Source organism: Panicum virgatum, chromosome 8K, assembly GCF_016808335.1.
Source record: "Panicum virgatum strain AP13 chromosome 8K, P.virgatum_v5, whole genome shotgun sequence".
In the NCBI taxonomy this organism is placed as follows: Eukaryota; Viridiplantae; Streptophyta; class Magnoliopsida; order Poales; family Poaceae; genus Panicum; species Panicum virgatum.
The window spans coordinates 14,840,041-14,863,886 of NC_053143.1; the positions used below are offsets into that span (position 1 = coordinate 14,840,041).

Consider the following 23,846-nt stretch of genomic DNA (forward strand, 5'->3'; position numbering starts at 1 on the left):
TGAAGAGTTATGGTAAAATCTTTCAACGTTGCGCATTCTGAAATGTCTCGGGACAGAGTGTAGTGCCGGAATAAAACGACCTTAACTTCTTCATCCGGAGTCCGTTTGGGATCAATGACCACTCGTTGAAAAGGTAATTTCATAAGGCTTTCCATGGAGCAAAATTTTGATACATGTTCTGTGCAGGATGATCAAGGAATTCAACGAAGAAGAGGCAGCAACAAACAATGGAGAAAGTAATGATGATGTCGCAAGATGTTTGGAGGACCTTATACGCAAAAGATGATGATTTGAAGTTGACAAAAGCTGGAGGCAACAAGATTAGAAGAAACACGACACCACCTATCTTCTCCAGTGGGATGCTCGATATACTTCTAATCGAGTGATGCTATCAAGGAAGGAAACCGTTCGGATCATCAACACGAAGCACAAGAGCATCTTCCAATCCCGACACCTTGGGTAAAGCAAGAACAATGGAGAAGACACATCATTGAAGCTGTGGTATTTGCTGGTGAATCAATGGTGATGACCTTGAAGCCTAGGGACGCACGACACTACGCTCCAAAGACCACATGATCGAGATCATTGACATCTTCGGGCGAATTCACAAGAAGATAATGTTCTCATCAATGTACAGCCTGACCTCAGAAGCAAAGAGCAGCATATTTTTGGATATTCAAAATCTCCACAAAGTTCCCGTTCCAACAAATCAAGAACCAAGTCAATCAGAGATTCCTACAAGTGGGTATGGCCAAAACATTGAAGGTTGTGCACTCTGAAAATTTCTGGACAGCACACAGCGTTAAAGTAAAACGGTCATAACTCTCTCGTTTGGACTCCGCTTAAAGCGAATGACCACTTGTTGGAAAGGTAATTTCATAAACTTTTCAATAGAGCTATATTGTGGTATATGTTCTGTTTAGTATATAGGAGAGATTCCACGAAGAAGAGGCAGGAGCAACGCGATGAGAACAAGATAGAGAAGATGACGATGACAACAATGAAGGGGAGCTTGGGCGATGCTTTCATCAAGAGTACATGATAAAATTTAGAGGCTTGGAGCAGAGGAAGAACCCCAATGACATTGGCAAATGAAGACACAAGCGGTCGACTTTCGACAAATGAAGATGTTGCAAGCAAACCACGATGGATTACAAGAGGCGACATCAAGCTGCATGGACACTTCGGATTCTCACACGAAGGACCATGGCTTCACATCAATGAGAAGGTATGTGAGAAAGTCAAGCTCTATGACTTTAAATGAAGCGCTTGGCGGGAGACAACCCATTCATTTTATTTATATATATTAATATGACCGTCTACATTGCACTCTTTAATCGGAATATCAAATAACATTGTACCGTTGCTCTAACAAAAACCACAACTTCATGTTGTTCATTCTAAATGTTATTGAGGGAGCACTTTGTTATTTGATCTTGGGAAACTTGTAGACCTTTTTGTGTGCCTATTAGCGTTTTGAGTCTTTTTCTTTGTGTTTTTTTAGAGAGATTTATGAAGTGTTGCACCACCCTTTGATTCTAAACTTGTGGCTAGTTAACTTAGGCTAACTTTTTGTTTTGTTCTAGACCACCTCATCATGTCATATCATTTTATTCACCCACCCCGTGTTGCATTGCATACCATGTTTTTTCGTCTCACCCTTGCATTGCATTGCACGTTGCATTTAAAAAAAACTTTTTCTAAAAACATTGACTAGCCTCGCTTTTGAGATCCTAAAACCCTTAGAAAAACCACTCATAGAGCAATCCTAAAAACCATAGGTTATGTTTTTCTTTCAAAAAAAATCTAACTTTTGTTTCTCTCTAGTTTTTTTTTAAAAAACCATCTTATATAGAATTTCTATACCCAACACTCTCTCTTCAAAATTTTTGTTTTAAGCCAAAAAAATATAGGAAACCCATAAACCTACTTCTAAAACCTTGTTAGCTTGGTTGCTTGGTCCTTTTTCGATAAATAACCTTTTCATTGACAAAAGCCTCACTTCTTATGAAGTCTCGCGAAGGTTTTTTGTCACTCTTAGCAATTGTTTTTGAATAAGCTAGTTGCGGAACAACATCGAAAGGTCCTTTCAACCTTGCTAACACTTGTTTTTGCTAACTTTGCATTTGCACTTTGCGTCCATTCCATTGTTCATGCACTCATTTTGCTAGCTTGGTCTCAACTTTATTGATGAAAGCTTTCATATCCTTGTTAATGCTTCACGTGAGCATTTTTCTTTTTGCAATCTTGTATAAACATGGTGTTTAGACATGATTGAAGACCATCATCATTTAGTTACCAAGCTATGAGGTTGCATTTGGTTGGTTTATAAGCTTTGCAATGCACTTTATTTTTTCTTGTGCTATGAAGGCCTATTGATCTTGGGATAGACATGGTGTTCTGACCTTGGTTAAATAAGTCTTTATGGCCATGGAGAAGTTCGGCAACCTAGTTATAAACATGGTGTTTAGAACTAGGTGTAAATATTGTCTTTGTTTATATACCTTCCTCTCATTTGCATTTACACTAGCACACACGTACACTCACTAGTTTCGCTAAGCTAGCTATGCCACAAATTGAGATCTTAGGAATGATAGGTTTGTTGGCATTTGTTTCTACTCCCGACCGTCACCCCGGGGGTAGTGTGTGTTTAAAATATTTTGCAGGCATGAAGAAGCGCTCCCATGAATTCAAGACCAAAAGAATTTCAATCAAGATCGTCAACATCGTCGAAACCCGAGAAGGACGCAGCTGTTTTCATCAATTTGAGAACATGTTAAGAGCTGTACAAGAAGCAAAAAGTTGATATTCAGAAGCTCCATCAAATTCCCATTCCAACGCATCCAAGATCAATGAATTTGAAGACCCGTACAAGGAGATATGGCAAAAACTTTGGACGCTTCACGTTCTGAAATTCGGAACAGATTGCAGCACTGGGATAAAATGGACATAACTCTCTTGTTCGGAATCAATTTTGGGCGAATAAGGATTCGTTGGAAAGAAAAATTCGTGTACTTCGCAATGGAGTAATGTTTCAGTATATGTTCTGTTATGGAAATTGAAAGAAAAATTCATGAAGATGAGGCAGCAATGGGACAACGAGGAATTGAAGGAGGCGACGACGATGAGAAGCAAGGATTGGGACCATGACTTAGTACAAGAAGAAGTTGAAGGAAATTGAGACAATAAAGATGAAGACACATTGAAGATGATATTCATACACATGAGGGAAGAACTTCAAGAATTGCAAGATGGTCTATCTTCTCCTTCCATGCCTAGCATCATGTTACGCATGGGGGAGGATTTTGTGGACATGGAAGAAAGATCTCATGGAGTAAGATAATCACGGTTTCCACAAGATACTCATGATTCTTCTTTCATGCTTAGCACAATGCTTAAGTATGGGGGAGGCCGCGCTACACTTCATTACGAGCATCGAGAAGGATGGTAATTCTTCCTCAACTCTCTCTTTTTCTAAATGTTTGTACATATATGCCTTCAACCATAGATGCAACCTTTGTATATCTCTCCCTATAATAACATGGCTACTAGGAGTACAACCTAGATTTGTTTTTGTTTTCAATGAATGATAATCACCATCACCTTAAGCTCACCACGATGATATTCTTATATGCTCTTGCTTATGGAAAAGTGATGAAAGTGCTGCTTTGTTTTACCTACGCTATGTTGTATATGACTTGACCCTTTGCTCTCAATTAAATGGAATTAAAATGATTAAATACCGGCTCTTTTATTTGTGGAGGTTAAATGACTAAATTCTAAACCCACATATTCTATATTGCTTTTTGATTTAAGTCTACCGATGACCTTACACCTTGTGTTGTTTAATTTGAAAACTTAATTCCTATGCTATCTACATTTGTGAATCTCTTGCAAAGTTCTACCTACCAAAGCCTATACATACATATTCTTTCATGATAAAACCTTTAGATTGCAAACTTATATTTTGATGAGTTGGATTAAGATTGTTTTATTTGGTATGAGACTAAGAAGCTGGTCATTCCATTTTTTGTGTAACCTTCTTTTTGCTAGCCTATTTATCCATGCATTGTGAGTTTCTACTTCGGAAATTTTGCAAACCTCGCTGGATATCCACCCTAAACCAAAAAAATCTTTTTGTGATTACCTCCTTGACCACAACCCAATTTGAGTATGGATTATCATTTCGACGGAATCAAAAGAATCAAGGGCACCATATAAAGAAAAAATTTGGGAGACAAGGCTCCCCGGAGATTCAAGAGGTTCTACGAAGAAGAAGGTGAATTTGAGATACTTACCCTAGCTAGTTGGTTCTCCCACTATTCATACTCGAGAACGAGCATTCGTTCAAGCATGGGGGGATGGCTGGGTAAGTATTCTATGTTATCAAAAGTTCTAAGGAGTAAAAAGAAAGAAAGAAAAAGAGAAAGTAAGAGAAAAATGAAAAAAAGGGAGAAAAGAAAAGAAAAAAGAAAAAAAAAGAGAAGAATAAAATGCTCCTTAGTTCTTTTTGGCTTCATTAATTTTCCAAGTTACTTTGAAGAACTATTCCATACTCAAATCTTCCAACCATGTGCAATCCAATAACGAGAACTTCATTTGTGTCTCGGAATCATCCATTTGCCACTTGCATATGTCCACCTATCTAAATGTGTGTGTCTCATCTTTCTCCCTCTCCAGCATTATTTTCCAATGGCCTTTTTGACTAGTCTCGGTAATTCCATTAGATCTCTCTCTTAGTTTGATAATATTTCAAGTATAATGTTTTGCTAGGATTGTTTTTACCTACCAAGCTCCACATAAGCCTTCCACTTTTATATATGAGTAGAATAGGTTGAAGACAATCTAATGTAGGCTTGAGCGACTTGATAAGATGAGTATTTCCATGATCTTTTGCAAGAGAACCTCACTTATGTTTGATATGCATTCTTTTGAAAACTCTTCACGATGAAACAAGGTAAATGTTTGAAGTTCGCTTAAGTTTGAGAGCATTGCATTTATTTATTATTGTGGCTTGTTCTTTAATTGCTAGTCTATCTTCCATAATGAAAAAGTAGCCGGTCACAATATGAACTTAAATGCTAAATATTTGAGAGAGCAATATGTCTTGTTATGTATGACTAAGTGCAGAGAGGACATTGAGGGGCAATGCTGATTTCTTTATAAGCAAAGCTCTTGGACTTACTCAAGGACGAGCAAGGTTTAAGCATGGGGGAATGTTGGCGCTCCTTAAGTACCCATTTTATCCCTTGTTTATCCTTGATAATGGCATGAATTTAATATCAAAATCACTAACCATCCTAACACCGGCCTAATTATTGGTCATTTTCACGTTTGCACATATATTTTGGAGGAACTTCATTTTTGCAAGTTTTTTGCCTATTTTGGAGCATGAAATGACGAGGCCCGTGATCGAGCGCTGACACGGGGAAAGACGAAGGCCAAAGCCCAAAGGGAGGACCAAAGCCCATGTTGATTCGAAGCCCATTCACGCACATCCATCCTCCAAGAGAGCCCAAAGGACCGAGCCCACGAAGATGAAATCAAGATACTTCGGGATTAAGCAAAGCAAATGAAGATTTAAGGAAGGATTCCCTATCCCATCCTTTCCTCGAAGATATCTCCAAGATAACGACGTCCAAAGGGGTGCAATCGTGAAGGACATAAACTCTAGAAGATGCGAGGAGTCTACACGCGAAAGATGAGACCGAGGCGAGCCCGAAAGAGGGTAGGCCGGCCGGCCTAGGCCCATGGGGCCGGCCGGCCTAGCCCGTTTCCGAGGTGGTTCGGCCTCCCCTTCGACCGGTGGCTTCCTCGGCTTGTAAATAGCTCGCACCTTATTCAACTCGCAGCATCCATCCACCCAGAACTCGACGAAAACCTAGAGCTAAGACCGGAGGGAGACGACAGCCGCCACAAGTCTTCGAAGTTGTCTAGGAGATGGCTTAGGCCACCCCTAGCCGCCATGGCCTCCCTGCGTGGTTGTGTCATGGTGGAGTTCATGAGCTAGTTGGAGTCGTCAATGGTGTATACGCGGTGGTGACGATCCAAACGAATCTATTATGTGAGTAATGTCTTCATGTCATCCGATCTATTCAGCGATCATGCCTCTCCTCTTTGATTTCGTTCTTGCCTTGGGTGTGATTATTCCTAGATCTATTCTCGAGATAGATTGCATGGGGTGTTCTTGTAGCTATGGTGGCTAGGAGTTCATACCGGATCTACCCAGGGGGGGTTCGACACTAGCGTGCTTCTGGGGGCTTAGTCCCAAAGGGAGCGTCGTGACAGGGCGTGGCCTGAGTAGGGGGGTTCCCGAGGGGTTGGATTGGAGGTTTTGGTTTAAAGAGGCTTTGGATGAGATGCATGTTGTGCTTACTCGTTTAGTTAGAACTACAACTAGAATGCGAGCGATCGGTTTAGTCATGCCTTCGGTCATGCTTTATCCTTACCGATGTTCATGGATGAGATCAACCTTTGTACATCACTCATATCTATCAAAGGTTTACCCTTTATATGCAATCAATGCTTCATGTTAGGATAGATCCGTTAGATTAGATGGAAAACCCTAGTAAGTTCATTGTCGATCCACGGATTGATAAACCTTGGGGGAATACTCTAAGGGAAAAATTACCACGATCCGTGCGCTTGCGGTATATAAATTGGGGCGCTAAGGAGCGCCAACACTCCCCAAAAAAGCCGGAGTGGACGCCAAAACACTGTTTTGCACTGTACACGTACTGTAGATAGAGAAGAGTTTAAAATATAGACAGTTGAATAGGCTCTTTGATGAGCATGGTCTAAGGTATCCACGCTCAGTTCGCTGTGCGCAACTGATATGCTGTTATTTATAGCACTGGTCTATCAATCCATTCTCAGCATAGCTTAAATATTACTACACCCGTCCAATGAAGAATGCTAATCTAGCATTTGGAAAATTTTCCACAAAGAATACCAATTTAGCTATTTTAGATAGTTACTTCCTCTGCATTTAAATATAAGTCGCGTGGTTGACTTTTTTAAAACTACAATCATTCATCTTATTCAAAAATTTATGTAAATATACAAGGAAACAAGTCATACTCAAATTTTATACTACGATAAAACAAATCACAACAAAATAAATAATAGCTTATATTGTTTGAATAAGACCAACGATTGAAGTTTTGAAAAAAATCAACCGCGACTAAATAAAACACGATCTTGCTGACTAGATTCGATCATATACTAGTGCTAATCTTTGACCATGTATGAAAGCAAAAGAAATCACATACACATACATGTGCGGATTTGATCATTTCATTTTAAATTTAAGATTGTTGTGAACTGCATGCGACGTTTAATTAAAAAAATTGAGACCTTTTGGACATGGTGTAGAGGGACATAGTGGCGCCAGATGATGAACCACACGCGGTCAAGTGGCAGCCGCAACAGTGCCGTTGATGGAGATCGCCAGCAGTTTTAACGGCGTTAGGCTGATGTCACCAGGCTGTGCATATGTGTGTGTAAAACACTGTTTGCGCATAATAAAAATTGAAATATAGACGATGGGATAGACGAGCCACTAACACCATCCTTAGAGTAGAAGACTGAAAGATCTAATGGCGATGGCATACGTGGGATCAAAATTAAAACCAATGACAATGAAAAGATGCTATAATTTTTAGTGGCATATAAAGGATATGCATAGATTGTAATGGCATATATGGAATTTATTCTAGGATCCAATCAGTCAGTTGCCTATCCGACAGACAGGGGCAGGCCCACATGTATTCATGGGTATTCAGCTGAATACCCATTATTTTAGGAAGAAAATTTTGTATACATACTATATACCATGCATATATATGAAATAAACAAAATAGATAGGCCTAAATCGATACCTGGACAAAGTTTCCCGTCCCCAGACCCCAGCCCGGCCCATCATCGTGGTTCCTGTCCCCACTGGCCCACTCGGCCACTCCCCTCCGGCCTCCGCAAGTCCACAGAGGCACAGACCGTAGAGCGGCAGAGGCGTGCGAAGCCGGGAACACGAGAGGGGACCGACTCGGCGGGCGGCGGCGCGACGGACAGCCAGCTGTCCCCAACCCCAACGCGCGTCGGTCCCTGGCTCCCACCTCATGAGGGCTGCGGCCTGCGGGGCAGCGGGACACGGCCACGCGGGGGGATCCGCCGCCAGCAGCTTGGCGACCGGCTGGCTGAGGCACTGCCGCGCTGGGCGGTGGCGAGCAGCCGCGCATGGCACACCGGCACGGTGGCACAGCCGCACAGGCCACAGGGGCCAGGGCAGCAGCCAGCCAGCTGAGGAATACTGAGGTATAATTTGCTAATTGGCCTACTGTTTCAGCGTGTTTGTGTGATGCAGGTGCAGTAGTGAGTAATAGCTATAAAGATTAAAACATAGTCCTCTTTTTAGTTCAGATGTTGCCACTCCAATATAATGATATGTTGATTATTTAGTTGGTATTTTATTACTGTGTCATGAATAATTGTGTTACCATTTGATTTTTGGGTCATGAATCCGTAAGCTAGTATGTTAAAAAAAAATTATACCAAAGGAAAATTTGAATACCCACACTTCAAATCCTGGGCCTGCCCCTGCCAACAGACCATGTGCGCTCAATTAAGAAAAACGTGCAAAGTACCTACATCGTCAATGATCAACTCATGGCTTTAGTACTCCAACAGGGAAGGACAAAACAATCGGCATCCCTGGTTTTCTTGCATTGTTTGCATATTCAGAACCAGATATTTTAAAGTAAAAATTTGCAGATGTGACCTCCCATCTAACAACGATGCCTCGTATGCAGCATAGGCTGACTGCCCTTAGCCATATTCGTAATTCATAATAGCACAGCAATATATGCCTTTCACCCGTTTGCTTGTGATACAGTGCTTTTCGATAGAATAATTAGAATAAAATTCGAAGAAATTTGAGCCAAGTTTTTTTCTAGAACACAATACAGATACATACACTCATACACACACTAACCTGTATGAACAAACGTATGCACAAGTGCACATCCTACCCTATATTCCTTCAAAATCTAGGCTGACAGGTCTAGAGATTGATTTTTCAAGTTGCGGTGAAGATTAAAAAGAAATGCAGAATTACAGGATGGTTTGGGTAACATCAAATTAGTTTGTTTTTTATTTTCACCTCCTTATATGAAAACTATCTAGGACAAATATTATATAAGTAACTATATATATATATATATATATATATATATATTAGTGAAGATCATACAAACTGAATTCCAATATATAAGTTTAATTGAAATGCAAAAAGTATAATTGAAATAGAAAAAAATTGAGAAAAGAAAAACAGGAAAAAAGGGACATTTTGTCCCGGTTGGTAACACTAACCGGGACAAAAGGGTGCGCCAGCCACGTGGGCGCTGGCAGCACCTTTTGTCCCGGTTGGTGTTACGAACCGGGACAAAAGGTTCTCTTTTGTCCCGGTTGCCAGACCCGGGATAAAAGGGCACCCCCTTTTGTCCCGGACTGGCGTTCCCGGTTGGGAAACCGGGACAATAGGAGTTTCCCAACCGGAACAAATCAACGTTTTTGTAGTAGTGCAGGCTGTGCATATGTGTGTGTAAAACACTTTTTGTGCATAATAAAAATTGAAATATAGACGATGGGATAGACGAGCCAGTAATACCATCCTTAGAGTAGAAGACTGAAAGATCTAATGGCGATGGCATACGTGGGATCAAAATTAAAACCAATGACAATGAAAAGATGCTATAATTTTTAGTGGCATATAAAGGATATGCATAGATTGTAATGGCATATATAGAATTTACTCTAGGATCCAATCAGTCAGTTGCCTATCCGACAGACCATGTGCACTCAATTAAGAAAAACGTGCAAAGTGCCTACATCGTCAATGATCAACTCATGGCTTGAGTTCTCCAACAGGGAAGGACAAAACTATCGGCATCCCTGGTTTTCTTGCATTGTTTGCATATTCAGAACCAGATATTTTAAAGTAAAAATTTGCAGATGTGACCTCCCATCTAACAACGATGTGACCTCCGTACAGCACTAGGCACTAGCAGCGACTAGGACAGAGAAAGGGAGCGATGATTGGGAAAGAACGGAAGAGAGGGGGCGGATTGCAAGATCTAGCGTGCATATTTGGGGAAGGTGGTTTGGGGTGAACACTGCTCTAATTTTCTAATGCCTCACTGATATTTGGGTTGCTTTTGTTGTCTTTGTTGCGTCTGTGTATTGGTTTACAATTTAAATTCAAATGTATGTGCTACAATTTAAATCATCTTTACGATGGCAGAGCTTGTGATTTAAACAAACTAGTCCATAGGCTCTTGCACAGATTAGAATTTTAAGAGACTAGCATAGACGTATATGCAACATGCACGTGCCATGAGATGAACGATCAGCCAATAGAAAGAGAAAAAAAGTATGAATGAATTAAAAGGAAGAAGACCTGTTTGATTGAGCTGCTTCCCTTCTCATTAATCTAAGACAAGGAAAGTATCTACTGGGCATGGGTACAAAATGAGGTGAGAAAGTAAGATATTAAAGGATGGAAACATTTTTTCTATCGGTATTAGACACTTTCCAACCATTTCCCACCCTTTCCAACCTGCGTAGTGAGGCCAACGTGAGAGGTACACTGGGACCATCGTAGGTAAAAAAAAAAAGATTTTCTGAAAACTCGCTCTTTTATAGCGTAGATAGATATAGATTTAACACTTAGTAATATTAGAACTGATTATTTTAATTAATCTTCCGTAATGACATTATGGTAATTTATATGCAACATTTAAAATTATTTTAATTTATCTTTCATGATGGCATATTGGATAATTTATATGCAAATTTAGGGATTATTTAATTCATATTTTATAATGAAGTGGTGAATAATTTATATGTAAATTTTGGGTTACTTAATTCATATTTTATAACGGCATGGTGGATTATTTTTATGCAAATTTATAGGATTATTTTAATTCGTATTTTATAATGGTATGGTGGGTAAATTTTTATATAAATTTAGGGGTTATTTTATTTCATATTTTATAATGGCATGGTGTGTAATTTTTTTAGAAAATATAATAGATCTAATAGCTATTATTATTAGAATTACATGATGGTTGTGAGAATTTTTAAGATTTATCTTTTTTCTATGGTGTCTTGTGAGGATTAACATGGAGGCTCAAAAGGAGTCTTCAATTAGTAACAATGTACAAAATAGGGTGCTATAGAATTTAGCGTCAGACTTCCAAAAACGCTATTAGCACGCTATTTTGTCAGTGTTAGCGTCAAGTCTATAGAAACGCTATAGCGGCGCTATTTCGTACTATGATTAGTAATAGTAAGATTAGATAATACTTTAAGTATTTAATAATGACAGAGTGGGTATATAGAAATGCATGTTTAAGCATTAATTCAAATCATCATTAATGATGGCAGAGTATGTAATTAAATTGCAACTTTAGGGGTTGTTTTAAATATATTTAGTAATGGTATAGTGGGTAATTTAAATGGAACTTTAGAGGATTATTTTAAATAATCACTAATAATGTCATGGTGGGTAATTTTTTTTGACAATAGAATAGATCAGATGGATATTAGTTTTCAAGGTGATCTTATAGATGGTAGGATGTTTATTATTACTGTGATAATTTATAAAATATATCTCTTTTTCCGGGCATCTCATAAAGATTAACATGAATAGGCTTCAAAAGAAGTCTCTTAGTAAGATAAGATACTAAGGAGCCTACTTGCAGGTGTTTTTGCTTACAAACTAATGTATCAATTTTTAAATATATGAATTCATCAGTTTTTGGATATGACTGTGGATTTTCGACTATTTAAGGAATTATATTATGTGTCAATATTTGTTTTCAGCAACCGTAATTAACCATGCTTTAAATTACTTATGTATTTTGAATATGAATAATGGACCAACGATCACAGTGTTATGGCTAGAAATGGAGATAGCGTATAATGTAATTGCAGCTGCTTTTTTTCCTAATGATGATTGCCTGTACTAAAGATATTAGATTGTCTTTTGCAACTTTTGGAAGGGTGGTTAAATGGTTATCATGCATTTTTCCACTTAAAATATTTAGGCTCAAACACTCCATGTGTCCACGCCAGCAAGGAGTAGACGGGCACTATCTCTATAATTATCAGTGCGTGCCCCTTGTTCGTGGATTGGATGGTGTCAGTTTCAGGTAGCACCATACGGCAGGACGATGTTGCACGTTTGTGAGTTCAGGTACGCACACGTTTGATAGGAATCCTTTGTTGCCATTACACATAATTATGGGGGAGCGGCTAATGCAGGAAAAAAATTCTTATGTTTTGTAATTTCTGTTCACAGAAAGTTTTCTTTCCCACGTGATTTTGTGGCTCAGCATCAACAAGCATCTTCGTTCCACAGACAGAAAAAGAGGAAGCAAAAAAAAAATGCACAACACAAAAAATCAAGAATAGGCAATTATAGTACTTTCGTTAGACAAAAATACTAATGTCACTAGGCAAAAATACCAGTATCAGCAACAATAAAATAATATTTTTGCCTAATAAAAACAAGCATTTTGCTTAATGAAAACCTACAAATTTGTCTAATGGGCGACGGCATGAAGTGGGGGAGGAGGCTCGCCTCTGTCACACCTAACCAGCCCGTGGCGGTGCGAAGCACAAAGGCCAGCAGGGAGGACAAGGCGGCGCTACGGGTAGGCGGGGCCATGCGCGTTGGGGGGGGGGAGAGGAAGCGGATGAGGCCGCCAGCGCGCTGTGTCCCCGCCAAATCCGGCCGCCACGGCCGCCTCAGCGAGCGAGCAAGGATAGAAGGCGGGTGGAGGAGGAGGCTCAAGGTGGCCGCCCACGTCCCCGCCTGATCCGGCCGCCGCGGCAGCCTCCCTGCCGGATCTGACCGTCACAGGCCACCTCCCTGCTAGAGGAAGAGGATGCGGGGCAGATGGTGCCTGTGGGAGGCTCGAGCCAAGGGAGAGCCAGCGGCGCCGGTGCTGCGCACGGGAGGCGGCGGAAGGCGACGAGAGAGGAGACATTGTTGGTGGGGAGAATGGGGCGGAGGGAGGGAGAGAGCCGGCAGAGAGAGACAACGAGTGTGGGATGTGGAGGAAAGGATAAGGTTGAGTAGGGTGAAATGACCGTGGAAAAAAGGTGTGTTTGTAGGGGACAACAGCAGGCGCAGCCGGAAAGTTGTCTTTATCTAATTATGGAAGAGCGGGTATGAAATGTATATTTATTGATTATTTTATGGAGGGTGGTTTTCTGAGCTGAAATCTATTATTGTTCAAAACACAACCATATATAAATGACCAGATATTTTTTACTATTGTGAAAAGTTTTAGGTTTTAATTTTTTTTTCTAGCACATCTTATCTTAGACTAAAAATAAATTTTAATTAGTAATATTAAGATAAGATAAAAAGTTCATGCCTTGTGTGCCTGTGTTAGAAACTTATTATAACAGTTGGTCGCCACCTTTCTCTCAGCCCTGCCCAGGCGACCGACATTGTGAGAGTAAGCAGGAAAAAGATGTACCGCTGACATGCAACGAGGCAAAAGCACCCTCTAGTCTGAGGAGAGAGCTATATCGGTGGAGCAGGCGTATGAATTGATATCTTCAAGAGTCAAATTAATACAAAGACATGATCTGCTGATGAAAGTGGACCGGAGTCAGAACTAAGATACGGATCAGATTGGGGGTAGGTTAGATGCAGCCGCCGGGAGGACAATTCGTCTTATGGATATCGCGGATCGGACAAAGGGATGACGGAATAAACATAAAATATATAGCACGAGATTAAGTAGACGTATGGTTACAATGGCGAACTGCATGACTATGACCTGACTCAACTACCGGACGCAACAAGCCAACAAGTGTAAAAAGAACTGCATGAAGTGTCGCTGGCTAGAGCAGCACCTGGGGTACGTACAACAACAATATACGTATTCAGCGACCAACGAGTCCACACACACATGATCATCCTCCCGGTGGGCTGCCATGCCCTCCGAAAGAGACACTAATAAGCATTATTGATGTGCGTGCGTGTCTCAATACAAACGTAGTATATTATATTAAATCACAGAATGAAAGAAGATCAACCATAGAAGCACGAGGCTGGCAGATGGCCTCCAATGGGTTCTTCTTGAACAAGGTTAAGCCAGAGCCCTCAGACATGTCAACAAGCTCCGTGCCCACTCGTTCCCAGTCGAAGCACTGGATCATGGTTCCCAACGCAAGGCTTGCCAGCTGCATGCCAAGGTTCTCTGCTGGGCACCGTCGTCTCCCCATGCCAAATGACATGGCCATCTTACCAGCTTGATTATTGTTCCTGCCATCCTCAAACCTACATAAATCACAATATGGTAAGCTCAGCTAGATCGATGTAGAGCTGTAACTAACATAGGAGAGACATTAATTAATTCACAATCGCAATATGTATTATACCTTTCCGGGAGGAACGTTTCTGGGTCATCCCATGCCCTAGGATCCCTATGGATCACAAATGTGTTCACGAGAAGCATGGTTCCTTTGGGAATATGGAACCCATTGACGGTGCAGTCGGCAGAGGATTCACGAGGGACTAGAAGCGGTACAACTGGGTACAGGCGAAGCGTCTCTAGGATGATGCATCGCAGGTATGGCAGCTTGGGGACGTCGGTCGCCTCCAGTAGGCGTTTTGGTTTCCCGACGCACGCGTCAATCTCATCGCGAGCCTTCTTCATGACGTGAGGGCAGTTTAGCAACAGTGTCATCGCCCACTCAATTGTGTATTCTGTACTAAGTGTCCCAGCTTCGAGTGCACTCTTCGATCGATTGATAGATATGCGATCGATGCGAACAGAAATGGTTAATATACTATCTCTGTCCAAAAAGAGTGCAAAATAATATTAGCAGTACGTAGATACTACTCACGATACACATGGAGTGGATGAGCTTATCCGTGCAGGCCTCGGGATCCTTCTTCTGCAGCTCCAGCAGCGCCCGGACCATTGTATTCCTTGTCGCCTGTGCGCCCTGCTTCTTTTCCATCTCTCTGTGCTCCTCGACCATCATCTTCAAAAACCTTGTCCTGTTTGCTTGCAGTCGCTTCAGCCGCCGGCCCACGCCGTCAATGTCCAGCCACCGTGCCAGTGATGGCAGGAAGTCCCACGCCGTCAGCGTGAGCTCTATCGTCTCCTCCGCCATCGCCATGAAAACTCGGGCCTTCTCACTCACTTCCCCGGTCTTCTCCCCTTCGTCACTACACAACACCAGTGCCATATCATATTACGGTAGCATTAGTGTGTCATATTCAGGTAGCATTCATGTATGATCTGCGCATGTAATAAGATGGATTACCCGCGAGAGCACGTCGTCCTCATGCAAATCATGTCGAGCAAGACGTTTAATAGCATCTCAGCTACGCGTGCCTTGAGGTCGACAAGTACGCGGCCCCCGGAACGAAGCGCCGCCACACGACAGAGGCGCCGGGCCATGGCCCGGGCCTGCTGCACGTGCACGTCGGCGAAGTACTGCACTTGCTCCGCAGAGAGGATCTCTGAGGTGGTGGTGCGGCGGACCTGCCGCCAGTGTGGCCCGTAGTTGGAATGGCCCATGGTCGACCAGTCGAAGGAGAGGATCTTCGCCGACGGCAGCCGCGGACGGTTGGCGAACGTGGTGTCTAATGCTCTCAGGCACTGCTGAGCCACTGCGGCAGAGGACACGACTGCCACCCTACTGGAGCCGAACCGCAGGCAGAAGAGATCCCCATGGCCGGCGGCGAGGTCGGAGAGGGTGCGGTGGAGTGGTTTCTTTAGCAAGAGGTGAAGGTGGCCAACTACCGGGATCGCTGTGGGCTCTGGTGGCGTTGGAACATGGCCAGTCGTCCGCCGCCGCTGCCGCGTTTGCCTTACTACTAGGGCCAGCAATGGCAGGAGGAATAAAAGGGTGACGACGACGGTGGTGGTTAAGGTCTCCATGGCCATAGCAGCGGCTCTGCAAGGATGTTCTTCTTCTAGGTACTTGAAACCGTGCACGGCACGGCTCGTGCCTCCAGTACTGGTATTTATAGCAAGTTCCGTTGCATTGCATTGGCCAGCTTATTCTGCCTCCTCGTTATTTCTCTGGACATTCCATCTCAGCAAAAAAATGACATCAGTTACCGATATTTTGTTACTCACTTTGTCCACTGAAGAATTAAATCTTGGCCACGACATCATAATTACGCGGACGTGACTTTTAACGTCGAGCCCGCATACTGATATGGCGACAGTAAACTCCACGAAATAGATCCATCTGCAACAAATTTTACACAATTTATTTAAAATTTTAAGATGTGAACCCATGATTTTAATTATAGAGGTTTGACTTTTGACCAGAATAATTAGAGCGTGGACCCCATGCTTTGTTGTTTTTCGGCACGAACACAAGGGTTTAATTCCCAAATCCGGCTTTTCATTTGAGCACACAAGCAAGTTCAAAGTTTTCTTTTAAAAATTCATATGTTACTCCTTTCGTTCAGAATGTCTCCTCGCATATTCTCCCTCCAGCCTCAGAATGTTTTAATTTACATGTAGTGAATATATTTTAGTTTTGACCATCATATATATCTCTTCAAATATTTAAATTCACATTTCAAAAATCAGCATCATTTTCCTAACTTTGATCATGCAAAACGCAATATAGGCACAAGAATATATCCGGCTTTTCATTTTTTGTCATGCAAAACTATGTTTGAATTTCAAAATTTGAATTTTTCAAACGACCTCGGATGGAAAAACCACCAAAATGAAAGTTGTAAGTCTCAAAAAGTTATAAAACTTTGTAGTTGACAACTTTTCTATTTGAAATCATCTTGTCACAGAAAAATACGTCTGAAGTTTTCAAATTTGAAATTCAAATTTTGTAATTGACCTCGGATGGAGAAACTATAAAAATAAAAGTTGTAGATCTTGAAAAGTGATGCAACTTTGTAGTTGACAACTTTTTCATTTGAATTCATTTAGTGCCTCAAACAATCAATTTACACTCGGTTTGTTATAATATGTGGGGAAGAAAAACGCAATATAGACACAAGTGAGAGAGGGGTGGAGTGGTAGAGGAGGTCGCGCGAGAGAGAGGTCACGAGTTCGAATCCCACCGGCCGCGAAGTGTGCGAATTTTGCGCAAAAAATGCCGTGACTTGTGACTTGTGACTTGCAACTTCAACGGAGACGGGCGGGCGTTGGCCGGTGGGTGCGTGCCTCCCTCGATAAAATAAAAAAATTTTGCTGTTTTTTGCATTTTTTTTATTTTTTATTTTGCCGAGTGATTTTCTTTGCTGAGTGCCCGACAAATAGCACTCGGCAAAGCACCCTTTGCCATTGGTTTTGTTGCCGTGTGCCCTTTGCCGAGTGTTACACTTGGCAAAGTCTTTGCCGAGTGTATTTTGGGCTTTGCCGAGTGCCTGGGACACTCGGCAAAGCTTCTGGATCCGGTAGTGTGTTGTGCTGAAGGCTTCTCTCGGCAAACCTTATAGTGGCCGAGTGCCCGTATTTTTACCCTCGGCGAAAAAGTACAGAGTGAGATCAAAGGGGAGATTGTTAGGATGATCTCCCTCTCCCGCTCGTGGCCCCAACGGTTCCGAGTCAGTTTTCTCACGCGCGCATCCAATCCAAACTGGTTGGTGGGCCCCCGTCACGCTGCGCACAATAAACTATTTTTTCGGATTTTTTTTTATTTTGCCGAGTGATTTTCTTTGCTGAGTGCCTGACAAATAGCACTCGGCAAAGCGCCCTTTGCCGTTGGTTTTGTTGCCGTGTGCCCTTTGCCGAGTGTTACACTTGGCAAAGTCTTGGCCGAGTGTATTTTGGGCTTTGCCGAGTGCCTGGGACACTCGGCAAAGCTTCTGGATCCGGTAGTGTGTTGTGCTGAAGGCTTCTCTCGGCAAACCTTATAGTGGCCGAGTGCCCGTATTTTTACCCTCGGCAAAAAAGTACAGAGTGAGATCAAAGGGGAGATTGTTAGGATGATCTCCCTCTCCCGCTCGTGGCCCCAACGGTTCCGAGTCGGTTTCTCACGTGCCCTGATCGGGGGCATCCAATCCAAACTGGTTGGTGGGCCCCCGTCACACTGCGCACAATAAAGAGGTGGGGGCCGGGCGGCTATGGTCACGAGGTTCACCTGCGGCCGCCATAACCCCACCAAACAAACCCTAGACCTGATCCAAGGGGAGCGCAGTAAGCAGCGGGAAGTGCCACCGCCGCCACCACGTCTTCCCCGCTCTACGCCGCCGTCCCAGGTAAGTGCCGGTGGCAGCCCGAGGGCTACCGGCACCTGCGTCGACTCCCTGCACCCTCTGCGCCGCCAATTCCCGCACCCATGGCCTCTGCTTCGACTCTGGCAGCTCCAGAAGGTATGTGTCTTTCCTATCCCCTCTCTCTCGCTTGAATTCACGCACCAGAGCATATAAAGCAAAGAGGAAAGAATACCCGATCTAATTCTTCCAGTAGCGATCCTAAAGAACAGACTTACAGAGGGCAGTTTAGCAACAGTGTCATCGCCCACTCAATTGTGTATTCTGTACTAAGTGTCCCAGCTTCGAGTGCACTCTTCGATTGATAGATATGCCATCGATGCGAACAGAAATGGTTAATATACTATCTCTGTCCAAAAAGAGTGCAAAATAATATTAGCAGTACGTAGATACTACTCACGATACACATGGAGTGGATGAGCTTATCCGTGCAGGCCTAGGGATCCTTCTTCTGCAGCTCCAGCAGCGCCCGGACCATTGTATCCCTTGTCACCTGTGCGCCCTGCTTCTTTTCCATCTCTCTGTGCCCCTCAGCCACAGGCCGCTCGGGTCGCCGCCGCTCGTCCCTGCCCGCCAGCGTCTGCCTCGTCCTGCCTAGCTGCCCCTCCCTGTGCGCAGCCAGCAAGGCGCCAGCGCCATCGTCCCCCTCCCCAGCAGCTGCCGCGCCGCCAACGCTCGACTGCGGCCGCGGCAGCCCCAGCAACGCCCATCCCCCTCCTCGGCCGTGGCCATGCCGACAACGCACGACCCGGCCTCCTCTCCCAGCGCATGGCGGTTCGTGCGGCCGTCCCCGCCTCAGCGGCTCTCCTCCCCGACAGTGCTGCCCCCGCCTGCGGCCCCTGAGGCGTCGCCCGTCCCGGCGAGGTTGTCGGCCCCGCCCAAGCATCCGAGGGGCCGCCACCCGGCTCGCCCTGGCATGGAGCATACAAGCAGTGGATGATCGGCCGAAGCTGCCCATCTCCGCTCATTCGACGGCGAGACGGCCACCGGGCAGGCATCCCCAGTGCCCCTCCCTGTCAACGCCTCTTCTTTTTTTTTTTCGGCGCACCTTCTCAACACGACTGTGGGCGGCGGACGACAACAGCATTTTCTGCGATGCGGTCCTAGATGAGCAGCAATGCACGGATCACTCTAGCTGGAGGCTAAAGCCAGCACGAATTCAGCAACTATTGGACTGCTCCTAATTCTATATTAACTATTAAGGAGCTTGTCTGTTGAGGGTTAAACTGTGTGGATTAAGAATGGCAATCACTGTATTAAGAAGCCCTTAGATGCCGTCAGGTTGGAGTTGGTCAGTTGGAGCATCAAAGGAACAGCTGCCCAAGCTTCTGTCCCGCACACCGCACTGCACCGAATGATCCACGTGCGCATCCAAAGCCCAATCAGTAAAAAATTTTAAAGACGGGATCACTTGATTCTATTACAAGAATAACAGAAATACTATAATGGAGCTCAAGAAGGTTCTCCAAGACAGCTTAAGATCGAGAGGACCATAACCCCAGTACCCCACTACCGTCCCCAGTACGACATCGTACCCCTGCGGCAGGCCCTGGATCAGTTTTGCTGCGGACTAACAGACCTTCAAACGACCTGTTAACCTCAACCGGCTCCCTAGAACATTGTCTTATAGTCCGCTCAAAAAAACAACTTCCCCAATCAATCACTACTCCAATAATGCAAGCTTCACAGTACCGTCTACATCGTCAATGAACTCATCACTTACGTACTCCAAATGGATGCAATAGCACGTGTTAGTACAATAGTCTTTACAAATATCTATAGCTTGCCGAATTAATATGTGGTTCTGAGGCCGGATGCAAACCAGAAAACGGGGATGCCTTTTTTGTTTTTTTTCGCGGTCGTACGCAATCGAGGAGTTGATCATTAACGATGTCGAACGTTATCTGCATGTGTCCTAAATTCATTGCACAAGGTCTTGCTGGAATGCCACGCCACGCAAAAATGGGCCCTTGTGCTCACTAATTGAGCTCCTCCCCATGGACATGGACGTGAAGCTTAGCCAGCCACAGCCGTCATGTCTTTGTCTGCAGAGCCAGAAATGCGGGTGAGAGGAAAGTGAAGTGGGTAAGGAAGAAAATTCTATGCACGCGTGATGCAGGGGTTGAAGCGTGCAGCACCTCTCTGATGGAAGCCACGTGCCCTTCTTACAAATCTCAAAGCGCGTATTCCGTCCGGCAAAACATTGAGACGCGGCTTCGTTCGGAGAGCCGGCGAGCCGTCCTTGAGCTAAACCAAAACAGACAAGCCTTTCTCATAAACATAAACAGATCGAGCTTTCTACCGCTGTTGTCGCTGGTTGATCGAGTCTTTCATTCGGAGCGCAGCAGCCCCGCCGCAATTGCCTCCGCCTGATCGGGGCGCCGGCTGGTCACGACTGGCGTCGATGGGGAAGGCCGAGTGTCAGAAGGCGGCGCGGATGATGCTGAAAGCAGCGGCGGCTGGGGGCGTGGATGATGCCAATAGCTGTGACAGTGGGGGCATGGCGATGTCTGATGTTGGTGGCGGCCGAGAGACGAGGATGCACCAAGGCTCAATTTGTTTTGGTTGGGCTTCCCTACTCTAGGACGGCTCATCGGCTCGCTCCAAACGAAGCTATGGGACTATGTCTCGCTGTTTCGCCGAGCGGGATAGGTGCTTTGAGATTTGTGGAAGGCACGTAGCTTCCATCAGAGAGGTGTTGTACGCCCTCCCCAACCCATGCATCGCCCGTGCACAGAATTTTCTTCGGATAAGAGACTGTTGGTGGAATGAGAGGAAAGAGAAGCTGAGGTGCCAATGGGACCGGTAGCAGATATATTCAGTGCCCTCCGGACGCCGTTCGGTCGGCCCTCATCCCTGCATCTGCAAGTGCTGTGAAACTACAAGAGTCCGAGGTTATAGTAATAGGTAACCACCCAAGTGTCAAGCTCTGTCATATAGACGCCTAGTTGTTCATCGCTGATCATTGTCATGGCGGCAAACCTAGCACAGCTGTTGATGCGCGAGCTGATGGCTCCTCGAGCATGGTTTCTGCTTCTCCTCCCTCTCTCCCTATTGCTCGTAGGCTACCCATTATTCAGCGCAAAGAGGGCGAGGAAGAGGCAGCAGGAGACAGACGGAAATCACCTACCGCCTTCGCCTCCGGCGCTGCCCGTCCTCGGCCACCTCCACCTCGTCGGCTTCCGCTTCCCGCACGTCACTCTCCGCAGCATCGCCGAGAAGCACGGCGGGGACCTCATGTTGCTGCGCCTAGGCGCCATGCCGGCGCTCATCGTGTCGTCGCCCCGCGCCGCCGAGGCGGTGCTACGTACGCATGACCGCGTGTTCGCGTCGCGGCCGCCCTCTCTGGTCGCCGATGTCCTCATGCACGGCCGGAACGACATTGGCTTCGCGCCGTATGGGGAGCACTGGCGGCAGGCGAGGAAGCTCGTCACCACACACCTTCTCACCGTCAAAAAGGTGCAATCGTTCCGTCACGCCCGTCAAGAAGAGGTGAGCGCGGTGGTCGCTTGTATCGGTGAGGCGGCCGCCGCCGGCGCGCCAGTCGACGTCCACGAGCTTGTCGGCTCGTTCACAAATGACCTCGCGTGTCGCGCTGTCATAGGCAAGTCGTTCCGGAGCGAGGACCAGAACAGGCTGTTCCAGGGGGTGGTCGCCGACGCATCAGCCCTCCTAGGAGGGTTCACTGTCGACGAGTTCTTCCCGTTCCTCACATGCTTCGGCATCCTCAGCAAGGTGGTCCGCGCCAAGTCCGACAGATTGAGGAAGAGGTGGGATGAGCTGCTGGACAGGCTGATCGATGACCTTGAGAGCAAATACAAGCCCATGGCGGTGGCGGCGGTAGCAGAGGCGGCGAGCCATGTGAAGAAGGACGAGGATGACAACTTCATAAATACCTTGCTCTCTGTTCGACAGGAGTACGGCTACACCAGAGGGCAGATGAAAGCTATCCTGCTTGTAAGTTTATTAAAATACATGTCATGTTTCACGCTTGAATTAATCACGAATGAATTGCACGCCAGGTCTTTAAATTGTCCCACAGTACCATCTAGGTACAAGAATCCACGATGATTATCTATGTCTTTTAACATTTTTCAAGTGGATCTTCCAATGCGAATCTAGGTGCACGATTAGACCTTGAGTGAATTAAAAAAAAGTTAATAGACCTAGATGATCATTTTGTAAAGTTTCAGGATCAAGATAATCACTTTAAAATTTTATGAATCTAGATATGTGACCGCGATTTAAGTTTAGAGACCTGACGTGCCAATTCACGGTTATCAGAAGAGCTATCACCATGCTTGAATGTTGCAGGACGTGTTTTTCGGGATGGGCACAGCAGCTTCGGTCCTCGACTACACCGTGATCCAGCTCCTTCAGAATCCACGCGTGATGACCAAGCTACAAGCCGAGGTGAGGAGCTGCGTGCTGCAGCAGGGGCAGGGAGAAGAAACCGTCAGCGAGGACGACCTGAACCGCATGCCCTACCTGAGAGCCGTCATCAACGAGTCGCTCCGGCTACACCCCGCGACACCGCTCCTCACGCCGCACTTCTCCATGGCCACCTGCGTCATCGACGGGCTCGTCGTCCCCGCGGAGGTGCGCGTCCTCGTCAACCTCTGGGCCATCGGCAGGGACGCGCGCTTCTGGGGCGAGGACGCGGAGGAGTTCGTCCCGGAGAGGTTTCTCGACGGCGGCGGCGCGGCGCATGTGAGCTACTGGGGCAACGACTTCCAGTTCCTGCCGTTCGGCGCCGGGCGCCGGCAGTGCCCCGGGATCAACTTCGGCATGGCCCAGGTCGAGGTGATGCTGGCCAACCTCGTGCACCGCTTCGACTGGGAGCTGCCGCCGGGGAAGGTGGCCCGAGACATCGACATGTCCGAGGACTTGGGCCTCGTGGTGAAGCGCAAACACAAGCTCCTCTTGCTTCCCAAATTGTGCGTGTAGCTCCGATATGATATATCATCTCCGTTTTCGAATATTTATTTATCGTCTGCTATTTTATTTTTGAATTAAAATACGACAAATAAAAAAGAACGGAGGAGTGTTAGTGTACCTGCATCCCAATCAACGTTGCTGCATGAAATGCTGTATTAATATTGCTGGTGTGGTACGTGTGACGTGTATATCACGGTGATTAGTATATTACTAGTCAGGTTGGCGTGCTATGCGCGCCTATTAAAAAAATTGACCTAAACTAATAATGAGAAAATATTATCTCCTATTATGTTCAAGACAATATGGTATCGACATATTGAATCAAATATAAAAATTACAGTAAATTAGCATGGTAGTTTAGAGTCTGAGAGGGTGCCAGTCCCAAGCATTTTAGTGAGGAGGTACATATAGCTTTTTTTAGGAGTTCACTATTTTTTTTGTGCTAATAGGTATAGTTGATTGATTGGTTTACATTGATTGTTAGTTTTGATAGAGAAAAAAAGATAAGATTAGCGATGAATGAATATTTCAATTATATTTTTTGAGCCTATGAAGTGAAAGCAAAGTTCAAAAAGTAGTAGGGCTACCGCATGCGAACGTAGTATACAAAGTCTAGCAATTA

General features: G+C 44.9%; 2 protein-coding genes across 4 annotated transcripts; one reads left to right on the forward strand and one right to left on the reverse strand.

Annotated features, from left to right (window-relative positions):
- Positions 1 to 13,935: 13,935 nt before the first annotated feature.
- On the reverse strand, positions 13,936 to 16,042 carry LOC120644024 (cytochrome P450 81Q32-like). 2 transcript variants are annotated; one of them, XM_039920558.1, is made up of 4 exons: positions 15,352 to 16,041; positions 14,926 to 15,253; positions 14,458 to 14,816; positions 13,936 to 14,356 (listed from the first exon to the last, which is right to left on the reverse strand). In XM_039920558.1, the coding sequence occupies exons 1-4, from the start codon at positions 15,975 to 15,977 to the stop codon at positions 14,080 to 14,082; spliced, it is 1,590 nt and encodes a 529-aa protein (XP_039776492.1). In that variant the 5' UTR covers positions 15,978 to 16,041; the 3' UTR covers positions 13,936 to 14,079. The 2 variants fall into 2 exon arrangements, with proteins under 2 accessions (XP_039776492.1, XP_039776493.1); XM_039920559.1 differs by having other exon boundaries at positions 14,215 to 14,356; positions 14,607 to 14,816; positions 15,352 to 16,042.
- A 2,294-nt stretch (positions 16,043 to 18,336) lies between these two features.
- Positions 18,337 to 23,341, forward strand: LOC120644023 (indole-2-monooxygenase-like). 2 transcript variants are annotated; one of them, XM_039920557.1, is made up of 3 exons: positions 18,337 to 18,385; positions 21,891 to 22,243; positions 22,601 to 23,341. In XM_039920557.1, the coding sequence occupies exons 1-3, from the start codon at positions 18,352 to 18,354 to the stop codon at positions 23,231 to 23,233; spliced, it is 1,020 nt and encodes a 339-aa protein (XP_039776491.1). In that variant the 5' UTR covers positions 18,337 to 18,351; the 3' UTR covers positions 23,234 to 23,341. The 2 variants fall into 2 exon arrangements, with proteins under 2 accessions (XP_039776491.1, XP_039776490.1); XM_039920556.1 differs by lacking the exon at positions 18,337 to 18,385 and having other exon boundaries at positions 20,916 to 22,243.
- The last annotated feature ends 505 nt before the right edge of the window (positions 23,342 to 23,846 follow it).